This window comes from Dama dama, chromosome 22 (genome assembly GCF_033118175.1).
Source record: "Dama dama isolate Ldn47 chromosome 22, ASM3311817v1, whole genome shotgun sequence".
NCBI lineage: Eukaryota > Metazoa > Chordata > Mammalia > Artiodactyla > Cervidae > Dama > Dama dama.
The window spans coordinates 42491040-42514250 of record NC_083702.1 but is presented as its reverse complement, the minus strand read 5'-3'; the positions used below and the strand labels follow the sequence as shown (position 1 = coordinate 42514250).

The following is a 23211-nucleotide window of genomic DNA, read 5'->3' as shown; positions in this document are numbered from 1 at the left end:
TACTATCTGAGCCACCAGGGAAGACCCAGTTTTTAAAGAAACCTTCAGAGTGGCTGTATCAATTTACATTTCTACCAGCATATTAGGAAGATTCCCTTCTTTCCACACCCTCTCCAGCATATATTTTTTGTTGACTTTTTGATAATAGCTATTCTGACTAGTGTGAGGTGATATCTTATTGTAGTTTTGATTTGTACTTCTATAAGTAATTAGCAATGTTGAGCATCTTTTCATATGCCTTTTGGCCATCTATATGTCTTATTTGGAGAAATGTCTAGATCTTCAGCCCATTTTTTGATTCAGTTGTATTTTATAAATTTTTATTTATTTATTTATTATTTATATTTTTGCTGTGTTGGGTCTTTGTTGCTGCATGTGCTTCTCTCTAGTTGAGGTGAATGGGAGCTACTCTGTAGAGGCCATTTGGGCTTCTCAATGTTGTGGCTTCTATTGTTGTGGAGCATGGGCTCTAGGGCTCATGGGCTTCAGTAGTTGCTGCATGTGGGCTCGGTAGTTGTGGCTCCTGGGCTCTCGAGTGTATAGGCTTAAGAGTAGTTGTGGCCTGTGGGCTTAGTTGCTCCATGGAAGTGGGATCTTCCCAGATCAGGGACTGACCCCATATCTCCTGCATTGGCAGGTGTATTCTTTACCACGGAGCAACCAGGGAAGCCCTGGGTTGTTTGTTTTGATGATGTTAAGCTGCATGAGCTGTTTGTAAATATTGAAAACAAACCTCTTGTCAGTCACATGATTTGCAAATATTTTCTCCGTTTCTGTGGATTGTCTTTTAGTTTTGTTTATTGTTTCCTTTGCTATGCAAAAGCTTTTGAGTTTAATTAGGTCCCATTTGTTCATTTTTTGCTTTTATTTCCATTACTGTGAGAGACAGATCAAAAAAAAGATGTTGCTGTGACTTATGTCAGAGAGAGTTCTGCCTATGTTTTGCTCTAAGGTTTTTTTTTTTTAAATTAATTAATTTATTTAAATTGGAGGCTAATTACTTTAAAATATTGTAGTGATTTTTGCCATATATTGACATGAATCAGCCATGGGTGCTCTTAGAGTTTTATAGTGTCTGGTCTCACATTTAGGCCTTTAACCCACTTTGAGCTTATTTTTGTGTATGCTGCTAAAGAATGTTCTAATTTCATTTTTTATTAGCATATAGCTGTCTAGTTTTCCCAGCACCATTTATTGAAGAGACTGTCTTGCCTCCCTTGTTTCATTGTTTAGTTTTCCCACTTTTGTCATAGATTAATTGACCATAGGTGCATGGGTTTATTTCTGGTTTTTCCATCCTGTTCTGTTGATCAATATTTCTATTTAAACAAACTCACAGAGTTAGAGAACAAACTTATGGTTACCAGGGGGAATGGGTGGGGGGAAGGAATAGTCAGGGATTAGGGGATTGATATGTACGCACTGCTATTGATATGTACAACCTGGGCTTCCCTCATAGCTAAGTCAGTAAAGAATCTGCCTGCAATTCAGGAGATCCAGGGTTCAATTCTTGGATCGGGAAGATCCTCCGGAGAAGGAAATGGCAAGCCACTTCAGTATTCTTGCCTGGAGAATCCCATGGATGGAGGAGCCTTGCAGGCTACAGTCCATGGTGTCGCAAGAGTCAGACACGCCTTAGCAACTAAACCACCACCACACCCTGCTATATTTAAAATGGATAACCAACAAGCAGCTACTGTATAGAGAAGATAAGTCTGCTCAATACTGTAACAGCCTAAATGGGAAAAGAATTAGAAAAAGAATGAAGTGAAGTGAACTCACTCAGTTGTGTCCGATTCTTTGCGACCCATGGACTGTAGCCCACCAGGCTCCTCAGTCCATGGGATTTTCCAGACATGAATACTGGAGTGGGCTGCCATTTCCTTCTCCAGGGGATCTTCCCGACCCAGGGATCGAACCCAGTTGGGTCTCCCGCATTGTAGGCAGATGCTTTACCGTCACAGCTACCAGGGAAGCCCAGAAAAAGAACAGATGCATGTATATGTATAACTGAACCACTTTGCTGTAAACCTAAAACTAACACAACTTTGTTAATCAACTCTGTATGTGTGTTTGTTAGTCGCTCAGCTTAGTTTGCAACTGTATGACAATATAAAATTAAAAGTTTAAAAAAATACAGTCATTGAATATTTCCCTTTTACCTTGTTTTCCTCTAGATACCTTATTTCCAGCCACAAAATGTGTTTTGACCCCTTGGTACAAATGCTTATGAAATATACAGATAATTTTTCTAGAATCTAAAAAACATTAATTTCATTCATTTGCTGAAATAAATTAATGTCACATTTTTGGCTTATTCTAAGAAAATAAGATCTATTATATTGATAGGAAAAAAAAGTTGTGGTGCTATAATTGGAGGATAACTATAAAGAAAAAAAGAACAAATGAAGATAGAATAGACAGTTTTAACCACCTGGAAAACTCACCCCAATGCCTATACCCTCTTCCAAAACCATGCTTCCTTTTTATAAAAAGGTACAAAAAGCAAATTTTGATAAATATTATATCAGTTCAGTCCAGTTCAGCTGCTAAGTCCTGACTGACTCTTTGTGACCCCATGGACTGTTGCACGCCAGGCTTCCCTGTCCATCACCAACTACCGAAACTTGTTCAAACTCATGTATATTGGTCAATGATGCATCCAACCATCTCATCCTCTGTCATCCCCTTCTCCTGCCTTCAATCTTTCCCAGCATCAGGGTCTTTTCCAATGAGTCAGTTCTTCCCATCAGGTGGCCAAAGAATTGGAGCTTCAGCTTCAGTCCTTTCAATGACTATTGAGGACTGATCTCCTTTAGGATGGACTAGTTGGATCTCCTTGCAGTCCAAGGGACTCTCAAGAGTCTTCTTCAACACCACAGTTCAAGAGCATCAATTATTCAGTGTTCAGCTTTCATTATGGTCCAACTCTCACATCCATACATGACTACTGGAAAAACCATAGCTTTCACTAGACAGACCTTCATCAGCAAAGTAATGTTTCTGCTTTTTAATATCCTGTCTAGGTTGTTCATAGCTTTTCTTCCAAGGAGCAAGTGTCTTTGAATTTCATGGCTGCAGTCATCACGTGCAGTGATTTTAGAGCCCAAGAAAATAAAGTCTGTCACTGTTCCCATTGTTTCCCCATCTATTTGCTATGAAGTGATGGGACCAGATGCCATTTTTTTTTTAATGTTTTGGAGAAATAACTCCAGAAAGAATCAAGAGACAGAGCCAAAATGAAAACAATGCCCAGTTGTGGATGTGACCAGTGATGGAAGTAAAGTCTGATGCTGTAAAGAACAAGATTGCATAGGAAACTAGAATATTAGGTCCATGAATCAAGGTAAATTGGAAGTGGTAAAGCAGAAGATGGCAAGAGTGAACATCACGATTTTAGGAATAAGTGAACTAAAATGGACTGGAACGGGCAAATTTAATTCAGATGACCATTATATCTACTACTGTGGGCCAGTATATCTACTACTATGGGCCATTATATCTACTACTATTCTCCTAAGAATCCCTTAGAAGAAATGGAGTAGCCCTCATAGTCAACAAAAGTCCAAAGTGTAGCATTTGGGTGCAATCTCAAAAGGACAGAATGATCTCTGTTCATTTCCAAGGCAAACGATTCAATATCACAGTAATCCAAGACTGTGCCCCAACCACTAATGCCAAATAAGCTGAAGTTGAACAGTTCTATGAAGACTTACAAGACCTTCTAGAACTAACATCCAAAAGAGATGTCCTTTTTGTCATAGGGGACTGGAATGCAAAAATAGGAAGTCAAGAGACACCTCGAGTAACAGGTCAGTTTGGCCTTGGAGTACAAAATGAAGCAGTGCAAAGGCTAACAGAGTTTTGCCAAGATTATTCAATGCTCATAGCAAACACCCTCTTCCAACAACACAAGAAATGACTCTACACATGGACATCACCAGATTGTCAATATCTAAATGAGATTGATTATTTTCTTTGCAGCAGAAGATGGAGAAGCTCTAAACGGTCAGCAAAAACAAGACTGGGAGCTGACTGTGGCTCAGATCATGAACTCCTTATTGCAAATATTGTATGATTTTTTATAATACTGTGGCAGTTTTTCTACTTAAGGTGATAGGAGTAAGAGTAGAGATCAGTCATCTACAGCAGAACTTGTTACCAATTATTTGTCCTCTTTGGCCCATAAAAATATAACCTAAATGAAATTTTTTCTTTCCTATTGGCATCATGCAGATAATACATTTGAGGAAACTTCCTTGAGAATATATGTAAACCAAATATCACTTTTTTTCATTTTATATGGCTGAGCATTGAATAAATAATTTGTAGTAATCATTCCTTCAATCCAAACTCCTTATCAAGCATGATGACTAAAACAGAACCTCTAAATTTCGTGCCTTTTCCAACAATTCAAGACAGTCTGACCTAGTAAAGTTTTGCTAATTTCAATTCATTGTGATTATATATACTTATCTAGATACAATGTTGCTATTTCATACATTTTAGTCTTCTAATTCTAAATCACTTTGAAGGAAATAAATACAGTTGTTCCTATTGGGATTATATTCCTTAGAAATCTCTTACAATAAAGCATGTCCTCAAATAACTAAAAGACACATTATGATTTAGACTGGCTCTTGGTAAAATAGTGGGTTTTTTTGCATTGTATTAAACACAGTGATCAGCTAATTCTTTTCTAATTCATTGACTAAGAAGTCTCATTCTGTTGCCCAACGGTTATGCCATTTGATTATAAAACTGGTAATACTATAGGACATCAGTCAGTCATTCAGTTGCTCAGTCATGTCCAACTCTTTGGGAGCCCATGGACTGCAGCACGCCAGGCTTCCCTGTCCATCACCAACAACAAAGCTTGCTCAAACTCATGTATATTGAGTTAATGAGGCCATCCAACCATCTCATCCTCTGTCATCCCCTTCTCCTGCCTTCAATCTTTCCCAGCATGAAGGTGGGCCAGTTCTTCCCATCAGATGACTAAAGTATTGGAGCTTCAGCCTCAGCATCAGTCCTTCCAATGAATATTCAGGACTGATTTCTTTCAGGATTGACAAAATGGATCTCCTTGCAGTCCAGAGACTCAAGATTCTTCTCCAGCACCACAGTTCAAAAACATCAATTCTTTGGTGCTCAGCTTTCTTTATAGTCCAACTCTCACATCTGTACACGACTACTGGAAAAACCATAGCTTTGACTAGACAGACCTTTGTTGGCAAAGCAATGTCTCTGCTTTTTAATATGCTGTCTAGGTTGTTCATAGATTTTCTTCGAAGGAGCAAGTGTCTTTGAATTTCATGGCTGCAGTCACTATCTGCAATGATTTTGTAGCCCCCCAAAATAAAGTCTGACACTGTTTCCATTATTCCCCCATCTATTTGCTGTGAAGTGATGGGACCAGATGCCATGATCTTTGTTTCTTCAATGTTGAATTCTTTTTTTCATTTATTTTTATTAGTTGGAGGCTAATTACTTTACAATATTGTAGTGGTTTTTTGCCATACATTGACATGAATCAGCCATGGATTTACATGTATTCCCCATCCTGATCCCCCTTCCCACCTCCCTCACCACCTGATCCCTCTGGGTCTTCCCAGTGCACCAGCCCCAAGCCCTTGTCTCATGCATCCAACCTGGGCTGGTGATCTGTTTCACCCTTGATAGTATACATGTTTTGATGCTGTTCTCTCAAAACATCCCACCCTCGCCTTCTCCCACAGAGTCCAGAAGTCTGTTCTGTACATCTGTGTCTCTTTTTCTGTTTTGCATATACGGTTATCTTTACCATCTTTCTAAATTCCATATATATGCGTTAGTATACTGTATTGGTCTTTATCTGTCTGGCTTACTTCACTTTGTATAATGGGCTCCAGTTTCATCCATCTCATTAGAACTGATTCAAATGAATTCTTTTTAATGGCTGAGTAATATTCCATGGTGTATATGTACCACAGCTTCCTTATCCATTCATCTGCTGATGGGCATCTAGGTTGCTTCCATGTCCTGGCTATTATAAACAGTGCTGCGATGAACACTGGGGTGCACGTTTCAGATCTGGTTTCTTCGGTGTGTATGCCCAGAAGTGGGATTGCTGGGTCTTATGGCAGTTCTATTCCCAGTTTCTTAAGAAATCTCCACACTGTTCTCCATAGCAGCTGTACTAGTTTGCATTCCCACCAACAGTGTAAGTGGGTTCCCTTTTCTCCACACCCTCTCCAGCATTTATTGCTTGTAAACTTTTGGATAGCAGCCATCCTGACTGGCATGTAATGGTACTTCATTGTGGTTTTGATTTGCATTTCTCTAATAATGAGTGATGTTGAACATCTCTTCATGTGTTTGTTAGCCATCTGTATGTCTTCTTTGGAGAAATGTCTGTTTAGTTCTTTGGCCCATTTTTTGATTCGGTCATTTATTTTTCTGGAATTGAGCTGCAGGAGTTGCTTGTATATTTTTGAGATTAATCCTTTGTCTGTTGCCTCATTTGCTATTATTTTCTCCCAATCTGAGGGCTGTCTTTTCACCTTGCTTATAGTTTCCTTTGTTGTGCAAAAGCTTTTCAGTTTCATTAGGTCCCATTTGTTTATTTTTGTTTTTATTTCAATATTCTGGGAGGTGGGTCATAGAAGATCCTGTTGTGATTTATGTCGGAGTGTGTTTTGCCTATGTTCTCCTCTAGGAGTTTTATAGTTTCTGGTCTTACATTTAGATCTTTAATCCATTTTGAGTTTATTTTTGTGTATGGTGTTAGAAAGTGTTCTAGTTTCATTCTTTTGCAAGTGGTTGACCAGTTTTCCCAGCACCACTTGTTAAAGAGGTTGTCTTTTTTCCAGTGTATATTTTTGCCTCCTTTGTTGAAGATAAGGTGTCCATAGCTATGTGGATTTATCCCTGGGCTTTCTATTCTGTTCCATTGATCTATATTTCTGTCTTTGTGCCAGTACCATACTGTCTTGATGACTGTGGCTTTGTAGTAGAGCCTGAAGTCAGGCAGGTTGATTCCTCCAGTTCCATTCTTTCTCAAGATTACTTTGGCTATTTGAGGTTTTTTGCATTTCCATACAAATTGTGAAATTATTTGTTCTAGTTCTGTGAAAAATACCCTTTGTAGCTTGATAGGGATTGCATTGAATCTATAGATTGCTTTGGGTAGTGTAGTCATTTTGACAATATTGATTCTTCCAATACATGAACACAGTATATTTCTCCATCTATTTGTGTCCTCTTTGATTTCTTTCATCCATGTTTTATAGTTTTCTATGTATAGGTCTTTTGTTTTTTTAGGTAGGTATACTCCTAAGTATTTTATTCTTTTTGTTGCAATGATGAATGGTATTGTTTCCTTCATTTCTTTTTGTTTTTGTTTTTGTTGTTGTTTCCTTCATTTCTCTTTCTGTGTTCTCATTGTTAGTGTATAGGAATACAAGGGATTTCAGTGTGTTAATTTTATATCCTGCAACTTTACTATATTCATTGATTATCTCTAGTAATTTTCTGGTAGAGTCTTTAGGGTTTTCTACGTAGAGAATCATGTCATCTGCAAACAGTGTGAGTTTCACTTCTTCTTTTCCTATCTGGATTTCTTTTACTTCTTTTTCTGCTCTGATTGCTGTGGCCAAAACTTCCAAAACTATGTGGAATAGTAGTGGTGAGAGTGGGCACCCTTGTCTTGTTCCTGATTTTAGGGGAAACCAGACAAAGATGGCACAAAAAAAGAAAACTACAGGCCAATATCACTGATGAACATAGATGCAAAAATCCTTAACAAAATTCTAGCAAACAGAATCCAACAACATATTAAAAAAATCATACATCATGACCAAGTGGGCTTTATCCCAGGAATGCAAGGATTCTTTAATATCCACAAATCATTCAATGTAATACACCACATTAACAAATTGAAAGGTTAAAACCATATGATTATCTCAATAGATGCAGAAAAAGCCTTTGACACAATTCAACATCCATTTATGATTAAAACTCTCCAGAAAGCAGGAATAGAAGGAATATACCTCAACATAATAAAAGCTATATATGACAAACCTACAGCAAGCATTACCCTCAATGGTGAAAAATGTTGAGTTTTAAGTCAGCTTTTTCACTCTCCTCTTTCACTTTCATCAAGAGAATTTTTAGTTCCTCTTCACATTCTGCCATAAGGGTGGTGTCATCTGCATATCTGAGGTTATTGATATTTCTCCCAGAAATCTTGATTCCAGATTGTGCTTCATCCAACCCAGCATTTCACATGATGTACTCTGCATATAAGTTAAATAAGCAGGTTGACAATATACAGTCTTGATGTACTCCTTTCCCAATTTGGAACCAGGCTTTTTTCCCATGTCTGATTCTAACCATTGCTTCTTGACCTGCATACAAATTTCTGAGGTGGCAGGTAACGTGGTCTGGTATTCCCATCTCTTAGAATTTTCCACTGTTTGTTATGATCCATACAGTCAAAGGCTTTGGCATAGTCAATAAAGCAGAAGTAGATGTTTTTCTGGAACTCCCTTGCTTTTTCCATGATCCAATGGATGTTGGTAATTTGATTTCCAGTTCCTCTGTCTTTTCTAAGTCCACCTTGAACATCTGGAAGTTCTCAGTTCATGTACTGCTGAAGTCTGGTTTGTAGAATTTTGAGCATCGCTTTGCTAGCATGTGGAATGACTGCAATTGTGTGGTAGTTTAAACAATCTTTGGCATTGCCTTTCTTTGGGATTCAATGAAAACTGACCTTTTCCAGTCCTGTAGCCACTGCTGAGTTTTTCCAAATTTGCTGGCATACTGAATGTAGCACTTTCACAGCATCATCTTTTAGAATTTGAAATATCTCAGCTGTAGTTCCATCACCTCCACTAGCTTTGTTCATTGTGATGCTTCCTAAGGCCTACTTGACTTCTCAATCCAGGATATTTGACTCTAGGTGAGTGATCATACCATCGTGGTTATCCTGGTCACTAAGATCTTTTTTTTATAGTTCTTCTGTGTATTCCTGCAACCTCTTAATATCTTCTGCTTCTGTTAGGTCCTTACCTTTTCTGTCCTTTATTGTGTCCATTTTTGCATAAATGTTCCCTTGGTGTCTCTAATTTTCTTGAAGAGATCTCTAGTCTTTCCCCTTCTATTGTTTCCCCCTATTTCTTTGCATTGATCATTGAGGAAGGCTTTCTTACCTCCCCTTGCTATTCTTTGGAACTCTGCATTCAAATGGGTATATCTTTCCCTTTCTCCTTTGCCTTTAGCTTCTCTTCTTCTCTTAGCAATTTGTAAGGTCTCCTAAGGCAAACATTTTGCCTTTATTTTTTATTTTTTGAGGATGGTCGTGATCACCACCTTCTGTACAATGTCATGAACCTCTGTCCACAGTTCTTCAGGCACTCTGTCTATAAGATGTAATCCCTTGAATCTATTTGTCACATCCACTCTATAATTAAGAGATTTGATTTAGGTCATATTTGAATGGTCTACTGGTTTTCCTTACTTTCTTCAATTTTAGTCTGAATTTTGTAATAAGGTGTTCATGATCTGAGTCACAGTCAGCTCCTGGTCTTGGTTTTGCTGACTGTATACAGCTTCTCCATTTTCAGCTGCAAAGAAAATAATCAATCTCATTTTGATATTGATCATCTGGTGATGTCCATGTGTAGAGTCGTCTCTTGTGTTTTTGGAAGTGGGTGTTTGATATGAGCAGTGCATTATTTTGGCAAAACTCTGTTAGCCTTTGCCCTGCTTCGTTTTGTACTCCACGACCAAACTTGCCTTTTACTCCAGGCATCTCTTGACTTCCTATTTTTGCATTCTTGTCCCTTATGATGAAAAGGACATTTTTTGGATGTTAGTTCTAAAAGATCTTGTAGATCATCATAGAATTGTTCAGCTTTTGTCGCATAAGTGGTTGGAGCATAGACTTGGTGGGTGATCATACCATCACTTACTCTGATATTGAATGGTTTGTCTTATAAATGAATAGAGATCATTCTTTCATTTTTGAGATTGCACCCAAGTACTGCATTTTGGACTCTTTTGTTGACTATGAGGGCTACTCCATTTTGTCTAAGTGATTCTTGCTCACAGTAGTAGATATAATGGTCATCTGAATTAAATTCACCCATTCTGGTTCATTTTAGTTCACTGATTCATAAAATGTCAATGGTCACTCTTGCCATCTCCTCTTTGACCACTTCTAATTTACCTTGATTCATAGACCTAACATTTCTGCTTCCTATGCAATATTGTTCACAAGAAGTCATCAGACATTGAAGCTTCCATCACCAGTCACATTCGCAACTGGGCATTGTTTTCACTTTGGCTCTGTCTCTCCATCTTTCTGGAGTTATTTCTCCATTATTCCAGTAGTGTATTGGGCTCCTACCTATTTGAGGAGTTCATCTTTCAATGCCTTATTGTTTTGCCTTTTCATACTGTTCACGGGGTTCTCAAGGCAAGAATATTGAAGTGGTTTGCTATTTCCTTCTCCAGTGGACCACGTTTTGTCAGAGCTCTACAACATGACCCATCCATCTTGGGTGGCCCTACCTGGCATGGCTCAAAGTTTCATTGAGTTAGACAAGGCTGTGTTCTATGTGATCAGTTTGGTTAGTTTTCTGTGATTGTGGTTTTCATTCTATCTGCTTTCTGATGGATAAGGATAAGAGGCTTGTGGAAGCTTCCTGATGGGAGAGACTGACTGTGGGGGAATCTGGTTCTTGTTTTGATAGGCGGCGCCATGCTCGGTATATCTTTAGTCCAATTTTCTGTTGGTGAGTGGGGCTGTGTTCCCTTCCTGTTGTTTGGCCTGAGGGCAAACTATGGTAGGGGTAATGGCGATAATGGCAACTTCCTTCAAAAGGACTTATGCCCGCACTGTTGTATTCAGTGTCCCTGACTCTGCAGCAGGCCACTGTTGACCGATGCTTCCTCCAGAGACTCTTGGACACACACATGCAAGTCTGGCTCAGTCTCTTATGGGGACACTGCTCCTTTCTCTTGGATCCTGGTGGGCACAAGGTGTTATTTATGCCCTCCAAGAGTCTCTTTCTCCAGTCCTGTGGAAATTCTGTAATCAAATCCCACTGGCCTCCAAAGTCAAAGTCTCTGGGAGTTCTCAGTCCCTTTGCTGGATCCCCAGGTTGGGAAATCTGTTGTAGGTCCTAGAATTTTCTTAACAGTGCAAGAATTTCTTTGGTATAATTGAAACTATAGGGCTTAATATACCATTATAAGACATAATATACCACTATAAGACATAATATTCTGTTTTTCTAATTTAATAAAATTAACCAGTTTTTATTTGTGCTTTGTACTATTATTTGCATTTTCTTAAAACTACCCTTCTATTGCTAGATCCATATGTCAAAGTGTCTCTGATGTGTGAGGGTCGAAGATTAAAAAAGAAGAAGACAACTACGAAGAAAAACACTCTAAACCCTGTGTACAATGAGGCAATTATTTTCGACATCCCTCCAGAGAATGTGGACCAGGTCAGCCTCTCCATTGCAGTCATGGATTATGATAGGTAAGTTCATTTTTCTACTCACAGAGTAATTGCTACATTTAGTCATATGTGGACCAAATTCAGCTCTTCAGGTTATTTTCTGCTACAAGAATTTTAATTTAAATTGGAAAAGGGAAAATTGTTTATTCAAAATTTACTTTAGTCTATGCTGTAACATTTCAGTTTTCTTTTCCAAAAGTTGAAGGACAGGTTACCTGAGTATTGTGACATAATGGGTGTGGAAGTTGTATGGGATACATTATAAGAAACACTTTTGTGAAGTTTTTTTTTTTTTTTTTTTTTAAATAGCAACAGCAGAAATTACAATCAATGGATTTTGCTTTTCCAAGTGGTCTGGAATATGAATATCATGATGCTTACCTGAGCTCTATCATTAGTTAGCTGTCTGAAGGGCAAGTTTCTCTTAGAGATTCACTTTTCCATTGTTAAAACATTAGTATAATGTGAAATTGTGGACAATGAGAATTAAGAGTTGAAGGTGAATATTGTCCATATTGTTATTGCCTTGAAGGTCTCACATTAATCTTAAATCATCACTTTATGGTTAGTTCTTCTAGCTCACACACTTTGATTACTTCTCCTTTCATAAAATAAATAGGTGACTCCTGAGTAAAGCACTGAATCTTCTTCCTGTTGCAGCACCTACGCCTTCCTTATATGAAATGTTGCCCTGCTCAGTTTATCTCATTCCATTCATGGTTCACAGCTCTGCTCAAGTCACCACTTCTGTGTCTTTCTCGGCTAACCAATCTCTTCTTCCTCTGAACTTGTATTCCGCTGAAGTTCCTTGCAATATAATTCTTTTTATTGTTTTCTTTTTATATTTATAAGGCTTTCAAAAATGAATCTTGTATATTTAAGCTACAAAATTATCAGCACATAGACAGTGTCTTATTTTGTTCTAAAGATAACACAAGTGGTACAGAATGCACATACATAAATATTCAGTGTCTATTTTGTATTATTATGCAAATGGTAGTAGCCAGAACCCTATAACAGAGAGACATTAAGAATGGTATACTCTGGATGACAGCTAGAAAAAATGAAGTACTAAACGATAAGATGATCTGTACTATCTATTTGTAGTTAGTTTATATCACAGTTTACAGAAAAGCTGACACTGTTTAAAGAGAGAGAGAGAGAAATCTTGAATTTCTAGTTGAAATGGCAAACTCTAAAAATATTACAGTGTTTCAATCAGAACCCCCTGTTCCACTTTATCAAAAAAAAAATTACCCCCATTGATTTCTCATAGCAAAGACTGCAAGTAGATACAGTTGATCATTTGTCACCCAAATAATTTTAGGGAGGTGGACCCTGACAATCTGTAAACCGAATTTTTAAAATTATTTATAAAAATACACTTTTGGGGAGACTTCATTTTAAGGGGAAAGATACTAAGCATCAGTTCAGTTCAGTTCAGTCACTCAGTCGTGTCTGACTCTTTGTGACCCCAGGGACTGCAGAACACAGGCTTTCCTGCCCATCACCAACTACCAGAGTTTGCTCAAACTATGTTTTTCCTTATCTACCTTTTAGTCTGCTAATGACATTAATTCGATAGGTAGTAAACTCTTTGAGGGCAGTGACTTGTTTATTGTTTTATCCTCAGTGCCTAGAAAAAAACCTGTTGCTCCTTTAAGAATCTCAATAAATATTTGTTGCATACTGAGAAAATGAATAATTGAATTAATGAATTTATCCTCAAGAATCCTCAATATCCTTAATTGTATAACAGTGGGCACTATTTAATCATCTCCAAATCCCTTCTGAAATTCAGTCGGTTCAACTCAGTTATTCAGTAGTGTCTTGTTCTTTGCGACCCTGTGGACTACAGCATGCCAGGCCTCCCTGTCCATCACCTGCTCCCGGAGCTTGCTCAAACTCATGTCCATCGAGTTGGTGATGCCATCCAACCACCTCATCCTCTATTGTCTTCTTCTCCTCCTGCCATTGAGTCTTCTTAGCTTCAGTATCTTTTCTAATGAGTCAATTCTTCACATCAGGTGGCCAAAGTATTGGAGTTTCAGCTTCAGCATCAGTCATTCCAATGAATATGCAGGCCTGATTTCCTTTAGGATGGACCAGTTGGATCTCCTTGCTGTCCAAGGGACTCTCAAGAGTCTTCTCCAACACCACAGTTCAAAATCATCAGTTCTTTGGCCCTCAGCTTTCATTACGGTCCAACTTGAGCATTCTTTCATGACTACTGGAAAAACCATTGCTTTGAATAGACAGACCTTTGTTGGCAAAGTAATGTCTCTGTTTTTTAATATGCTGTCTAGGTTGTTCATAGCTTTTCTTCCAAGGAGCAAGCATCTTTTAATTCCATGACTGCAGTCACCAGATGCAGTGATTTTGGAGCCCCCCAAAATAAAGTCTGTCACTGTTTCCATCATTTCTCTATCTATTTGCCATGAAGTGATGGGACCAGATTCCATGATCTTTAGTTTTTTGAGTGTTGAGTTTTTTTTTTTTTTTTACTTAGTCAAGGCTAGTTTCTTTTCTTTTTTATTTATTTATTTATTTTTTCAGTGGGTTTTGTCATACATTGATATGAATCAGCCATAGATTTACACGTATTAGTGTTGAGTTTTAAGCCAGCTTTTTCACTCTCCTCTTTCACTTTCATCAAGAGGTTCTTTGGTTCCTCTTTGCTTTCTGCCATAATACATCAGTTAATCACTACATCATTAATTAACTGTACAATTAATACATCAGTGACAGTGAGAAATGTCCTAAAATCATCTCAAAAATCTCCTTAAAGTTTTATGTCAAAATAATGCTAGAAAAAAATGCCTTTAACTTGTATTCTGTTCTTGAGAAGCAGCTTACCCCATGTGTGTTTGGGTCAACTCTTTTGATTCAAGTCTTCTATCTCTTACTAAGTGTACAAATGCAGGCAGGTCCCTTCTGAGTTTTTAATTTCTTTGTCTGCAAAATGAGTTGATAATAATGATATTCATGGTCATGATATATAGTGAGTCAGTACATTTAAATTACTTAGAAAAGTGTCTCATACATAATAAGCTCTCAAAAAGATTAACTATCATTATTATTTTGATTTATTGCTATGAAAACAAGGCATGAATAGAAAACAAGAATGTTCACTATGCTCTGATGCTATGCAGTAAGTTAAATGCCATGATTCAAAATGTAGCCCTTCCCTGTTTAATTATTATACCAGTGGTAACATTCACTGACATATCATTTAGAATCAATTAATTATGGTCATTTATACAAGCTCATTTATATTGAACTCTTTGTGAGTAATTTATGCATCATTATAAAACATTAAGCCCTTTGGGAAAAGGAGATTAGAGTTAGATCACTTAAAGTTAATAGGTCTGCTTCCAAGAAAGAAACTCATCATATAGGTAAGGACCAATTGGCATTTCTCATTCACACTCCTATTATTGTGAAATGTGCTTAATTTACAGAGCACTAAAATAGTTTGTGTATAGTCCTTTTGCAAATTCATTTTTGAATGCTGATCCTGCTCAGTCACTTCAGTTGTGTTCTACTCATTGCGACCCTGTTGATTGTAGCCCACCAGGCTCCTCTGTCCAAGGGATTCTCTAGGCAAGAACACTGAAGTGCGTTGCCATGCCTGATTCCAGGGAATCTTCCTGACCCAGGAATCAAAACTGCATCTTTGATATCTCCTGCATTGGCAGTTGGGTTCCTTACCACTAGAACCATCTGGGAAGCCCAATCTTTTTAAATAAGTTTTAACTTACTTAAGACTCTTCATTTGACCTGAAGTAGTTTAACATGTAAAATTATCTAGAACTTATCACAAAATCTCCTGGTTTAATTGTGCTTAAAATTCTGTTAAGGTGTGTGAAACTTATCTTTGAATATTGGAATGAAAGTAAAATATTCTCCAAATCATAGGGTAGGACACAATGAGGTCATAGGAGTGTGTAGAACAGGACTGGACGCCGAGGGTCTTGGGCGAGACCACTGGAACGAAATGTTGACCTATCACCGAAAACCAATAACACATTGGCACCCCTTGCTGGAGGTAAGCTCTGGACCTCTCTCTCATCTACTCTCTTCTTTATCTCTTGTTTAAATATTATTTATCTGCTAACATTTCACATATTCACCTTTAAAAAAAAAAAAAAAAGCTATTTGCTCTTTTATTTGTCCCACAGACTCTGTTACGCAGTATGCAAAGTTTTGTATGTCTTGTTGGTTTTTAAAAACAACTAAATTTTCTGAGCTTGATATTCCTTTGGAGTAAGTCCATAAAAACTGCAAATCTACTATTTTCTCTATGTAGTCTGAAAACGTGTGTCATTAAGTGGTGTAGCAATCAAATAAATCCATTATTACCTGGAAACTGAATTTTGGTGCTTCTCTTTTGTGAAAACAGCCACCTCACCGAAACTTCCCAAGAATTCCAAATAAAGATGTCACTTAATATGTAAGGGGGCAGGTATATAGTTACTGGCTCTGTTCAGGAAAGTCTCACAGATTGTTTTTAAGAATATTGAGGCATTAGTTTGCCTAAGTTGAAAACCTGGCTCTGCTGTGTGACCACATACTGGAGAACCTTGGGCAAGACATAAACCTCATAGCAAACTTAGAGTAAAACTAGATGAACTGCTGACTATTAAGTACTTAACACAGAGTACAGCACAATGTTGCTCTAAATATAACTAATATTAATAGTTATATTGACTAGAAGTGATATCAATACCAGTTTCTATCAGAATATTTAGCCATGAAAGCAGTTGGCAGTCTACTTGGTACACTGAATGTTGTAAGTGAAGTGATTTTCTTTCCCAAAGACTGGAATATCTTGAAGAACCTCAAAATAAATTATTTATATGACCTAATTAATTGTGAGTTGATAAGAGGTGGAATTTATGCAATTCAATACAAAAATTTATGATAACCACACAGTAATAACAAGTGAAGTATGTATACATTGCCATCTCTCCCATGGATAAGACTCTGCTTCTTATTCTGTTACTAAGCATAGGTTGAATAAGAGAGACAGAGCAGTGTAATTAACTAAATGTCATTGAGCCCTCCTTCTAAGCTCGGCTTGGTCACAAAAGTGTGACCTTGGCTGCATTACTCAAGACATTATGGGGAAAATTCCATGAACACTCTATATACAGCACATACTCAGGCATAGGAGGTGAAATGTCATCTTAGATAAATTATCTGCTTTATTACATTAATGTTCTAAATCTTTAACTCACTTCATCATTTATTGTAAATCATAAAAGACAGACATGCTATGCAAATGCACACTCACACAGCACTTTCCCCTAAATAACAAATCAATAAGTCTTGAGAAGGTTGTTTCATTTCAACAAAGTGTATTATCTGAAGTACACTCTACTGCTTTGCTATTCTTTTCCTGTTTCTCATCTTTGTTTTTACTTAAAGTTTGAAAAGTAATTATTAGGTCTAAGAATCTAGACATAAGAGTAGAGTTTGCTGGACAGAGTACTACACTGAAGGCAGACATGAATTCTAACCCTTGTTCCTCTGACTGTCTAATCCTGGGCAGACCATGTACTTTATCTGCAGCTACATTTCTCTATATTTAGAAACTAGAAATGCACACCTCTGGGACTTCCCTGATTGTCCAGTGGCTAAGACTCTGCATTCCCAATGCAGGGGCCCCAGGTTTGATCCCTGGTCAGGGAACTAGGCTCTACATGTTGCAACTAAGCATTCTCATTCCACAACCAAAGATCCTGCATGCCACAATGAAGATCCAGCACAGTCAAAAAACTAACAAGTATTAAAAAAAGAGAAATACACACTCTCACAGAGTTTATAGGGATGATGTAGGGATAAGTGAGATAATATGATCAACAATTTTTAACTAATGAAAGGACAGATGTTTTATGACCCAAAGCATATTATAATTGCTTATGACTAATAAGTTGGGCATGCAGCAGTCCATGGGGTTGCAAAGAGTTGAACAAGACTGTTCGATTGTTGTTTAGGGCAACTGAACAACAATAAGCAGTTATATATTTATATGATGAGGAAAAACTATGAAATAGGCATGAATTTGTGTGTGAAAACATGGGAGAACTTTTAAGTCATTGTAGGGTATATAGGAAGGATAAACATCAGAAGAAGATTCCCAGATACAATTTTCTAGTTGCTCACTAGCAGAGGACAAGAGGGCTGAAAAGATTATGCAGAGGTACATTCTCCAGCAAATAGCTCCCTTTTTCTGACTTCTGCACCTTCATTCACTGGTCAAAAAGAACATAAGGACTACAGATCTGAGAACTGGCTGGGTTTTGAATTGTGGGAAAGTTGTGTGTGTGTAATTGTGTTTTGTTGCCACAAGAGGGATTAAAATGAGAAGGGAACAATTACTCAAGAGCTGAGTAAATTGTTAAGAAAGAGACTAAAGCATCACTTGGAAAATATGTCTACTTCTACCTGGATATAAAAGTTTATCCTATTGTAATTAAACCTTTAAAATATACATAATATTTAGGGACCAGGAGAAATTATTCTTTATTCCTTGTGGCTCATATTTTCCAAACTTAGTCCTTCTCATTAATTGCTTCTATAAAAATCACCTCCTGCCTTAGAGCAAATGGAATGCAGTCTCTTGTGTCTTGAACCTTCTTGCTCTTACCCAACCTTAAAATGAAAGTGTTAGTTGCTCAGTTATGTCCCATGATTCTTTGTGACCCCATGGACTGTAGCCCACCAGGTTCCACTGTCCATGGAATTCTCCAGGCAAGAATACTGGAGTGGATAGATATTCCCTTTGCCAAGGATCTTCCCAACCCAGGGATCAAACCTGGATCTCCTACATTGCAGGCAGATTCTTTGCCATCTGAGCCACCAGGAAATAAATACTAATAGTCTGTGATAGAATGTGAAATAAATCTGCAGTTTTCCTGCATGTCATCTATGTACCATGCTCTGCCTACATTTTTGTGAGATGTTTGTGTCCCTGCACACCACCTGAGAAGGTGAGTTATGAAAGTCATGGGGAGTTATGTATATTTTCTCTTCAGAGACTAGCATATCATGGGTGTGAATATTCACTATTAAAAGGTAACAACAATTACCCACTTTATTATTATTATTGCACATTATAAAATTATTATCTTTCAGTTACCTGGCCGGGCGACCAGTTTTGATAGTCAAGGATCCTGTCCATCTCCCAAGCCAACTTCCACACCATAATGCTTCCAAAATAATGCCATTATAATAAGGACCCAGGACCATGTACTCACCAAGTCAGAAAAAAAAAAAAAAGTGGAAGATTTGATTTCCTCATTTAAAATGCATCCTGATAAGAAACAAAATATTGTGTAAATTTTATTTGCCTTTATTGTCTGTTTACTAACTTTGAACATCTTAATATATTTTACTTGAATACAAATGGTCTTTACTTACATAAGGCATTTTATTATTTGTGTCATATGCCAATTAGCAGAAAAAACTGTTTTTAATAAATTGTAAGTTCTCTGCACAAGCAAATAATACATTTTTGAAAATAGTCCATACTTATCTAAAATTAAATATAGTTAATGCTGCTATTGTATAAAGTAGCACATGTCATATATGTATGGTTTTGACTTTGTTAAAACTATGTTCATTTCCAGTTGTGTATATGGTTCTATATAAATCTTAATGGAAAATGTGAGCTTTACTCACTGCATTAAATAATCAAATTAATATAATTTATTAATTAATTTATTATTTATTCTTTCATTCTCAGTGGTGAAGTTTGGTTTTTGCTAAACTCTAAAGTTTTTCTTTCAAGCTTATTCTTTAAGATATAGAGAAAACACTATAATTTGAAGATCCTCTCTGAGTATAAATTTAAGAATATTTAGTAGCTGGAAAATGGAGATTGAGCCATTTGGGCTACTATTTTATACTGTGTTAAAGTTACTAGTTCAAACATCTGTAGCACTGTTTGATATTTCAAAAATTCTATTATTCGTGTTCTCAAATGTAGCATTAGTATTCCTAAATGAATAGAATCAGAACTCATGAGATTCTCAAGTACTACAACATGTTTATTTTGTGACATAAAGTTATCATGTAGATCCTGTATTCCTGATAGACATACTGACACCAAAGTTACAATAAATCTCTGTGCTTATTGCCATTTGGAATGTACACAGTGATAGTGACTTTTAAATTCAAACAGAAGCTAATCTTTAGAAATGGGTATTTTCTTTTAAAAAAAAATGACTTATTTCAGCAAATTATAAAATTATAAATAATTCAACTTCAACATCTAATAGAAAACAAATAATTTTTAAGGCACAGACCCACAGTCTTTTGTGAAAGGCTTTGCCATCATAAGAATCAAGAATCAGGCCACTAGTTGTAAAAACAGTGCAAATGTCTTTACAGAAATTTCCTTTAAATCATGTCAACTTTTTATTGTCATGTTTCTGGGCCCTATTAGAAGGTATCTAGAATGACCCCAACCTTACTTTTGAGATGTGTATTGTGCATGTTTCAAGCTTATCCCAATATAGAAGGTTAAAGCCCAATCTTCTCCCACCCCTCAAAAAAAACAAAAAGCAAGAAAATCTGCATTTAGGCTATAAAAACAGATTCATTAGAATGAGAAAATTTTATCAGCAATTGCAAAATTTTGATTTTAGTAGAATCCCTTATTTCTAAATATTAAAATTAGGTTTCAAAGTCTTGAGATTTTGTATGTTGGCACCTCTCATATGATGGTATTACCATTAATTAAGATGTGACTATTTTACAATTTTTTTCACCTAAAACATACTTAAGGATTTTTATTCATGCTTTTCTTTGCCTCCTATGTAGAAATAGTCAATGTTTACGGTGAAAAACACAAATAGCCAACTAGGAGACTTTAATATGGCTATTGTAGACTAAAAGTTTAAGATAATTTTTTTTTAAATTGTTGTTTCATAGGGATTAGAATAACATATCAGGACTGATCATTTGCTAATCTTTGAGAGATTAAAGGGAGAAAATTCATAAGATTTTAAATGCATGATTTAAAATGGTGTGAAATTATTAGTTGCTCAGTCATGTCTAACTCTTTGGTACCTCATTGACTATAGCCCACCAGGCTTCTCTGTCCATGGAATTCTCCAGGCAAAAATACTGGACTGGGTTGCCTTTCCCTTCTCCAGGGAAGCTTCCTGACCCAGAGACTGAATCCAGGTCTCCTGCACTGCTGGCAGATTCTTCACTGTCTGAGTCACCATAGGATTTTCAACACAGTACACCCTACTCTGCACAGTCACACATCCATACAAACATAACTTATCTTCTTTCTACTTATGATTAAAGATGGAATGTTTTTCATTTCAATATTTAAAGTAAGGTTTACTGTTACAGATATTCTCCACTAAGTTGTGTGAAAGAGCACATTTTAACAACCACACTGACGCATGATGAAGTTGCAGTTTAGGTATATAATCGATACTTAATTCCAGGGACTTGCCAAACATAAATCTAAGAAAAAGAAACCTGTTGATTAGTTAGTGTAACAACAGTGATGTTCTTTTTGTTATTTTTATTTTGTTTATTCATTTGCTTATTTTACACTAAGTAATTAGGGGAATGAGGAAATTGAATATAAAAAAGCACAGATGTTTATGGAATATATATAATATAAAATATGGAATATATAATAATCTCAGTTCAAGTGTTTTCTCATCAAGGCAAAAACATGTTTTTATTACCACTTTGTTCATCATGAAGATTGGTGACCAGGGTTTGATTTGATAGCATAGTAGTATCATGATATCAAGACCTTAAAAAGAAAGCATAAAGGGCTAAGGTGGAACTTAAGGATTTATTGAATGCAAACATTTTGGATATTAGAAATAGTGATTGAAAAAAATAAGTAGAAGATACAAGGGAGAAGATAGGCTTCTTCATGCTTGAAATGATTTAAATACACTTTTATAAGAAGACTTGATTACACTAATCCTATTTTATTTATACCAAAACACTGGAAATGACTTCTATTCAATGGATTAAATATGCAAATAGTAATTGTATGGAAATGTTTTAACCTCAAATTGACAGTGATTTCTTTGAAGCTCAACTGGGTCATGAATGCCCTCTCCAAAGAACAAACTATGCCTGATTTTGTCATAAAAGGGTAAAAGTAGACCACTGTTTTCAGAAATTTTGTTATGAGTTGCATCAGCTATACGCAGAATCTATTTACTGTATGGGATGCTGAATTTCAATTATTTGATATCATAATTTTGTTTCCTCAAAAACAATGTATGGGATAACTGCACATTATAAAAATGAGTCAAAATTGTTCAGAAAAATAATTCCCAATGCTGAAAAGTTAATGCATTGGATTTTTATTTTTGTTGTCTTTTCAAAATTGCTTTATTATTTTCCCAATCTAAATATCCATACAGAGTTATATTTGACTATGACTTTGCTATAGAACAAAGTTTGTGAACCTAAAAAAAAAAAACAACCTAAGGCTATGTACAAACTGGTCACAGAATCATTCCCCTTGAAAATTACATGGTTTATTCTATTTGTATCCATATGGATCATTTTGCTAATTTTATTATATATATATTTGTTTTTTCTTTTAAAAGACCCTTTAAGCTTTCCATATAGAAGCATAGTGATCCCTGATGTGAATAGCTTCATAAATTCTATCACAGCATAAGAAAGAAGCAGGTAGACAAACTCTAAAATACAAGATATTTGCATTTAAAGTTTTTATAAACAAAAAGTCCAGCTCAAATTTGCATTAACTTTTTGGACTTTTCCAACAGAGAGAAATAATTAGGTTCATCTGCAAAATCTAGATAAACTTTGGAACACATGAAGTGAGATCTTCATGAAAGAATGAAGAAGTCAATATAGAAAAGAAATTTCTCACATTGTAAATACAATGATTCCACTAATGAGCAGTCCAAGATAATTTGCCAGTTATTCTAAGCTGGCAGAAGACATGGAACTTCTTCATTTCATATATGTCATTGAATAATTTGTATCCATTATATTTGACATTTTTTTGTATCCTTCAGTCATTGTTGATGTGGTGGCTTTTTAACTGAAGTTTGTGATATAATATGTAGTTATTCAAATAGATATCTCTGAGTCTGTATAATAGAACAAAAATTTTAAAATCTTTTGAAATTCATGTTTCTGGCTTTTGTATATGGTGACCAGACATTTGTGAAACTTGACAACATATAACTGTATTACTTAGAACAAATGTTTTGCAACCACCTTTAAAAGATGTTACATAGTTCAGTATTTTTACAATGTCTTCTTTAAAATGTGTGAATATATTTGTCAGGTTCAGATGAATTAAGAAACAATGAAACCTCAAAGCTGTCGTAAAGTCTATGATTACTTTTATAAAAGAAAATGGAAAAGCACTTGAAATATAATTTTATTGTTTCATATGTATTTTGAAAAATAAAGTGATTAGAAATTATTTTTTCTTGATATTGAAGAAAATGTCTTTTTCAGATTTATTTTTGAGACCTTTAAATTGCTGTCTTTCTTTAACAGTCATTATTTTTGGCATTCATTAGAGAGCAGAGTAATTCATTTATCAATAATTCAGTAGCTAAAGCAACTTAATGTCTTTAAAACCTCACTTAATTCATACCATTATTTTAATAAAATTATGAACTTAAGATCCTGGATTATTTACATATGGAATAATGAAA

The 23211-nt window shown here is 36.0% G+C and overlaps 1 protein-coding gene and 1 non-coding gene across 2 annotated transcripts in view; both read left to right on the top strand.

Annotated features, from left to right (window-relative positions):
* SYT10 (synaptotagmin 10) overlaps positions 1-18724 on the top strand; it is a 104645-nt gene extending 85921 nt beyond the window's left edge. The window contains exons 5-7 of the mRNA XM_061124145.1: positions 11362-11533; positions 15431-15560; positions 18653-18724. Of these exons, the coding sequence (XP_060980128.1) occupies positions 11362-11533; positions 15431-15560; positions 18653-18724 (374 nt within the window). The remainder of the gene's footprint in view (positions 1-11361; positions 11534-15430; positions 15561-18652) is intronic.
* On the top strand, positions 17134-17206 carry TRNAG-CCC (transfer RNA glycine (anticodon CCC)). Its single transcript has one exon. It is a non-coding gene; the product is annotated as a tRNA-Gly (tRNA).
* Positions 18725-23211: the final 4487 nt, after the last annotated feature.